Source organism: Eimeria tenella, genomic scaffold (genome assembly GCF_000499545.2).
Source record: "Eimeria tenella Houghton genomic scaffold, Eth_scaff1799, whole genome shotgun sequence".
Taxonomy (NCBI): Eukaryota; Apicomplexa; class Conoidasida; order Eucoccidiorida; family Eimeriidae; genus Eimeria; species Eimeria tenella.
In genome coordinates this window covers 2794-3487 of record NW_013541629.1, presented here as the reverse complement: position 1 = coordinate 3487, position 694 = coordinate 2794, and the positions used below count along the sequence as shown (strand labels likewise).

The 694-nt window shown below is 48.8% G+C and overlaps 1 protein-coding gene across 1 annotated transcript in view; it reads right to left on the bottom strand.

Annotated features, from left to right (window-relative positions):
• Positions 1-75, bottom strand: part of ETH_00035975 (uncharacterized protein) — a gene marked incomplete at both ends in the record, with an annotated part of 3595 nt that extends 3520 nt beyond the window's left edge. The window contains one exon of the mRNA XM_013373854.1: positions 3-75. Within this exon, the coding sequence (XP_013229308.1) occupies positions 3-75 (73 nt within the window). The remainder of the gene's footprint in view (positions 1-2) is intronic.
• Positions 76-694: the final 619 nt, after the last annotated feature.

The window sequence follows — 694 nt, the reverse complement described above, 5'->3', positions numbered from 1 at the left end:
CTGCAGCAGCGGAGCTGCTGCTGCTGCGGCGCAGGAGACGAGCAGCGCAGCAGAAGCCGTACGGGGGCAGACCATCGTGCTGGGGAGTTTAATTGGAAGCAAATGAATTCAAAAAGAGACAAAAAGACAAAGAAGGCAGTAAATAAGAGGCAGGGAGCAGCAGCAGCAGCACGCTGCTGCTCCAGCGGCTGCAGCAGCAGCAGCAGCACAGGGGGCCGCTCACGTCGCCGCCCCCCACGGCGCTTCAAACTCGAACTAAAAACCCTCGAAGTTCTTCTTTTTGCAAATTAAATGCATTAATAAACTTTATTTTGCATTTATTTCGCGTTTTGAACTCGAAACAAATACGCATTTGCTGTGGAGAGCCGCCGGTGTGCACCGCTCGCCTCCCCGAGACGAACTAGCCATGCGCCCCACTGCTGCCCTTTTCTCTTTTTTAAATTCGAAATTGCAAATATAATTAAAATGACTTTTTAAATTCGGAAAGGGCTTTTCGAAACAGGGGCTACGAGCTGTCTGTACACCCGAACTCTCGCGGGGAACCGCGTCTGCGCCCTGCACGCCCCGTGTGCAGATCTGCTGCAGCCCTGCGCGTTTTTCCTTTTATTTCATCAAATAAACCTTTTTTATTTATTCTTATTTCATTTATTCACTTTAACTTCTAAAATAAACCAATTTACTGCAGCAGATGCTG